Here is a 6,000-nt window from a genome sequence, read left to right as displayed (position 1 = left end):
ATTGGCAGAATGAATCCAGTGGGTGCACCCTTCTTGTCAGGCATGTGGGACAGGGACAGGTGAGTCTTGGCCATGCAGATGGGCAATGAACCATAGCCCTGGTTATGGGAAAAAGAAAACAAGTGGCTAATGGGTGCATGTACAAGAAAGAGAGAAAATGAGACACAAAGAGAGACAGAGACAAGCAGATGAGTCGGTTGTTATTGCAGCAGCAGTGATCTCACCTGTTGATTATAGTAATCTATCTTGGACTTGGCCTCTGGAGACAGCTCGATGCATCAGTCCATACACTTTCTGTGCAACTGTTCTGATCTTCTCCACTATCGGCATCTATTGGAAAGACGGTGTATCAGAGACAGAGGAAACACATGAGCACTCCGGTCAAAGGAAATTAGATTTAGTGAATACACATCAATATGACGTCAGGGTTACTAAGAGCTACACAGAGCAAATTACATCTTAACATGTTTGACTTCTATTGTTTGACTCGTACTAGATCCTGTATACCTTGTTTTCCTCTGCTTTCTCAGCAGTTAAATACATAACATTGCTAGATAACCCTCGCACCATGGTGTCAACAGGACTGCACAGCATATTAGACATTAACATACAGCATATAACCTGAATAAGTTAATTTGGAGATATGCCTGAGATTGACAAATCTTTTGCTTGTTCATCTTTAAGCTGCCAGAACTGTTGATCAATGTGACTTTAGATTTCTCTGTGGCCTGACAGGTGTTTAAATCATGGTACAGTAGCTAGGACATGCAAAGTGAAGGAAAATTGCAAAAAAAATTAAATCTAAAGTTTATAGATTACTGGAATCAAAAACAACATGCTGGCTTGTAGAGAGTCTAATTTCATTATTGGGCACATCATTAAGGCCTTCTTAGCATGACATGTTCTCTACTATGGCCAGTTTTCACATGGATGCTGCTAAAATTGTTTTCTCTTCCTCCTGAGACATACTGAACCAAACGCTCCCAGTAAAACGTCCCCTTGTATCCTAAAGTCTGACCTGCAGGTCTGCTGCTGTCTGCCACATGTCCTGCTGGGTGCCCCTTTTCAGACACCTCTGCTCTGCTCTCTGGGGCTGTTTTGGGGCCTCTTCATCTTTTAAGTTAGGTCTGTGACCATGCACCACCAAGAGTCCTACCCTGAGGTTGTCTGTCACCCCAAACATTCCTCCAAGCTCCACTGTTCACTGACCTTCCTCCAAATACTACTCCACTTACCTGCCATTGTGAACTTGGAATACTGTGAAGATTGAATACTGGACTTATGAATTAATTATTGCCACATTTATTGACTGTGCTTCAGCCTGGATTAATTAAATCAGTACTGGACTTATTGTACTCCTACTGTTGGACACTTGGTATGCAGGCACACATTCATACTGTAAAAAAGGGACACAAAGATGCATGGACTCATGGCAGCGTAACAGGAATAGTTAATGTAAGTCACAACTTCCCAAACTTACTAACTCAAACCAGCTGATGTTTTTTACCTCTACATTCTTTGGCTGTGTGCCCAGAGCAAACATCATCATTCACTGCAAATGGAAAGTACCCAATAAAAGTAGGATTGGGATAATGACAACTGCTTATATAACGGAAATAAAACAAATGCATTGTGCTTCAGTACAAGGCTATATTTGTCAAGTCCCCCTCTTCTCAAGATGTGTTTTGCTTATTGTTACTTCCACTTAGATGTTTGAACTTCACTGTGCAGAATGATGTATGTGTGAGTTTGACACTAGATGGCTGTTTTCACATTTATCTGCCAAATTGGCAATTGTTTCTCTGTGTTCACCAAAGTTTCAACCATGGATGTATAAGCAAGATTTGTGACACTGTGTCTAGTTTGAAAGCCAAATATGTTCCATTATGCAACTTGCACAAGTGGAATGTGGAAAGCCTACATGGCACATACACTAAAACATACTTTTCAGTGCTGTAGGAGATGTCATGTAGGAAGGTAGATTTATGTCCAGTGTCCAGTAATTAAACTTTTGAAATAAAAAATTCACATTTATTCATATATTCTGGATTTTTCTTTGGGGGAAAGGAGTAGATTTTAAGAATTAAAGAATCTTTATACGACAAATTATAATTCCAAGCTGAATATTTATATCTTAAAACAAGTCTGCAGCGGATCTTTATTTATGTTTTGTTGGTAAAATACACAAAATCCAGATATCTGCTCTACCTCTATGTTGTACAGGAACTGGAAGTTGCTGGGTCTGCCGGCAGCCTCATTCACAGCTTGGGCCACCTCAAGAGAACCTCGCCCACCCTGCGACCAGTGGTGACATGGCACAGCGTCAGACGCTCCGCACTCTTTTGCTAGCTGACACACAAGGTCGATCTCTGCCTGGGTGTCAGTCCTAAAGGATCACCAAGGGAAGCGTTGTTAGCAGTGCTTGGTGGACTGACAACAAATTACATATTTAGAGACAAAATGGAGCTAATAGAAATGGTGCTTTTGTGGGCCTTCGTAATTTATGAATTATCCCATTACCAGTGGTGGAAAGCAACCAAGTACAAATACTTTGTTACTGTACTTACGCCTCTGATGCGTAACAGCGCAGAGCTGAACGGCCCTGCCTCACTTTCCTGTCAAAGGTGACCATGAATGTTTAAAACTTTGACGAGAGGATGAACTATCCTTCTAGGCACAAGAAGAGAAAAACGCAATGAGAGTGAAGTGCGGGAACAGCAGTCTGGTAAACTTGTGTTCTCCTCTCAATGTCTGATGTCAACAGATCATACTTATGTCTAATGTGCAGCTGCAGTAAATCTCTCTGTCTGTCTGTCTGCTAACCAGCTGAGCAGCACAGCTTTGTGTGTCTGTGTCTTGGTTGCTTGTCAGACTGTGACAGAAAAATGTTGAGTGAAATGCTATTTAAACTATTTTACGTTGATAAACGCAGATGGGCCAGTTTATAAACAAACTTTAGCTCGGAAAGATGACCACGTTGCGTGTGGAAATGTGTTCATATGCACGTGCACGAAATTACAGTCATGCATTCGAGCAAGAAACATCTGTGGGACAAATGTATTTAAGGAAACCTGGTGGAGCCAGAATGGGCCTGATGCAGCTGATAACATTAATATATAGAAAATATCTATAATTTACAGGGGCTGAGCTAAAGTTTGTCAGAGTAGGTGCTGGATCATCAGCCAGTACAAGAAAAGACTCCAGCCAGTCAGCCAGTATAAGCACAGCTGATCCACATCCAGGCTCAGCCAGTACCAGCACAGACCCAGTCCAGAATTTTCTAGCAGGTCACACAGACCCAGGTGAAACACATCTAGCCTCAGCCCTTACGAGCACAGCCAGATGAGCATCAGATACAAGCAGCTCAGACTGTAATGGAACAGTTGCGGCTCTACCAAATGGCCCAGCAGATTGGCCCCAGTCTTAACAGACTTCATGAGGTCTGAGTTAGTGCGCAGAGGTCCATTCAAACCAGCACTGGGTTTTTCTAGCAGCGGTTTCTATTCAGGCTTCTTACAGAGGAGGATTGCAGTGAGAGCATTGTGCTGTCAGGTGTGACTGTGCAGCAGTCCCAGTTGTGACCGAGTGGTAATGTAGCTGGTAGAGTTTGTGATATAAACATCTGAAAAATGAAGCCAATCCTGCTCTGTTTGGGACTGTGAGCTGCACTTTATGAGAGCTTGCGACTCAGTTTTCCTTATTGTGATTCACTATACTTATAGTGCTGTATTCAAATCTGTCTTGAGAGAATTTAAAAAGATAGATTGCGTTTTGTAAGATCAACAGATTTTGATGTGTAATACTTTTGATTACTTAAGTATGTTAAAAACCAGGTATTCTTTACTTTTACTTGAGTAGGTTTATACTGGATAACTTTTACTTGAGTAACATTTTTCATGTGGTATCTGTACTTTTACTTAAGTATGAAAATTGAGTACTTTTTCCACCACTGCCCATTACTACTGTTAAGTTTATTAATTTACTGTGACTTAAGTTAGGTTGCGTTTTTGTGGACGTATGTCTGCATGAATCTTACTTGAAGACATTGAGCGCCACCACGACTGGTACCCCAAACAGGTGCGCTATTTGGATCTGCTTCCTGAGATTGCTACGGCAACCGCCTGCAACTAGGGTCAGATTCTAGTGGAAATAGAGACGGAAGAAACAAAGCATAAGGTCAGAAATGTATTATTGTAATTCAGTTGATATTGCAAAACACACCGATAAAATGTACTACAGCGGTCTATCAAAGCATGTTAGCCATCATGACAAAACTTTGATAAGGATGTGTGGCTAGAGGATTTCTCCCACCTCATAACATAAGGCAACATTACAGCAACGAGACTAGTTTTGTTCATTAGACTACTTCAAAAACGTAAATACACTGTAAAAAAGGGAAAGAAATGATGTGCATGATTTACAACTATAAATGACACCGAAGCGGCTATAGAGTTTTAACACTAAATGTGTGCAAAAAAACAAAAACAAAAAAAATTGTATGTGACTAAACACTGAGGATAGTTTTTAATTACATTATCAGCACATCAGGGGAAAATGCTGGAGATCTCCATTTGGCCTTCATTGCCAAATAGTTTTTAGAGACATAATTTGAACGGTATGACAGGAAGTCTAGTGAAAGTCTACTTTAAATGGTTTAATTTCCAATTTACTAATTTAGCTGGAGTTCTCCAAAATATCAGCAACTAAATCAGAATTTATGGCATTCACCTTGTGCCTTATTAGAATGTTTTTTTTACTCATGGTCCTCTTTAGCCACACAGTGCCAAGCCATGCGTTTTCACTACAGCCTTGCAACAGGGGGTTCCTGCTTGGTAGCAGGGCTGATAACATCCTCCCCTTAACTGTCTCCTCAGTGGCTAAACTCATGTGTCTCTGTGCTGGAAACTAGAGTGAAAGCTCTCTTTTTAAAAGTCTCTCCGTACTTTTCAAGCTTCAACGTGAATCTCTGTGATTTGGAGTTTAGTTTCACTCTTGTGCTTCTGTTTGTTCTCAGATATTAAGTTATATTTTACACTTTCAGCCGTATTGGAGCCGTTATAGCCACAGTGAGCTGAGAAGAGCTGCAGGAGACGGGCTCTTACTGTGGTTTGTGACTAGCATACCTTCAACATATCCTCAACAACTTTACCTTACTGGGCTGTGCAGTGGATAAAACACTCACCCCCTGCTCGCTGCCATTCACGGCCTGGCACAACTATGGGTGCGCAGAAGTCCAGCGACTCCTAAGCACATTAAAGCATATTGTGCAGCTAGTTTGACTGCAGTAATCCAATCTTGCACTAGGTGTGTGTAGGGGTGTGTGTGCGCGCGCAGCCCCAGGCTCAGAGCAGTAAGGCCATAAAGGTCCCATAAATTCATTTCCCTGGATCTGTTTTCCAAAGTACTTCTGGTTCTCATTATAGGCTTCACAATTAACTTATACTGCTTCATTATTTACTCAGCTGAGCCTGGCTGAAAGACCAGTGATTCTAGTCAGATATGAACGTGCACACACACAGACTGCTAACGCCCAAATACCCGGAAACCACATGCAAAGGTTTTATTTGCGCTGTTAATCAAATAAGTACTCTTAACCATGTTAGTGGGCGAAGTATTTATGCATATAGGCGGGGAATTAAATGTCTGCGAGAATACAGCTGGAGCCTGAGGGAATAAAAACCTCTATAAATGTGTCAAATGATGGGTCATATCCAAAACTGGACCAACCAGCAAAAACATTTGATAAGTGATCTGTGATATTGTGTGAACTGTGTTGCACCAATGTGTTAGTGTGCAGCAAGTCATCTCCATGCAACTCAGCATTATCCTACTCTTTTACATCTTTACAGAAGGTCAGGGCTGTAAGAGGCCTGTTGGGAATGTTGAAGGGCCACAAAGCTGCACTAACAGGATGTTGCATCGCCACCCATAGTTATGCATGGCAGTTCACTCAAAAACACAACACACATAACTAAATAGAGTTATAGTAATGAGCATGTG

General features: G+C 41.4%; 1 protein-coding gene across 1 annotated transcript in view; it reads right to left on the bottom strand.

The window, feature by feature from the left end:
• The window catches only part of LOC119909357 (monofunctional C1-tetrahydrofolate synthase, mitochondrial-like), a 30,951-nt gene that overhangs the window by 592 nt on the left and 24,359 nt on the right, over nucleotides 1–6,000 (bottom strand). The window contains 5 exon segments of the mRNA XM_038727545.1: nucleotides 7–98; nucleotides 225–276; nucleotides 278–330; nucleotides 2,209–2,386; nucleotides 4,037–4,140. Coding sequence (XP_038583473.1) covers nucleotides 7–98; nucleotides 225–276; nucleotides 278–330; nucleotides 2,209–2,386; nucleotides 4,037–4,140 — 479 coding nt within the window.

Source organism: Micropterus salmoides, unplaced genomic scaffold (genome assembly GCF_014851395.1).
Source record: "Micropterus salmoides isolate LMB-PRFRI ecotype aquatic unplaced genomic scaffold, ASM1485139v1 Ms_hic_scaffold_18, whole genome shotgun sequence".
NCBI classification, from domain to species: domain Eukaryota; kingdom Metazoa; phylum Chordata; class Actinopteri; order Centrarchiformes; family Centrarchidae; genus Micropterus; species Micropterus salmoides.
The sequence above is the reverse complement of the archived record's forward strand: the minus strand, read 5'-3'. Positions and strand labels throughout refer to the sequence as shown.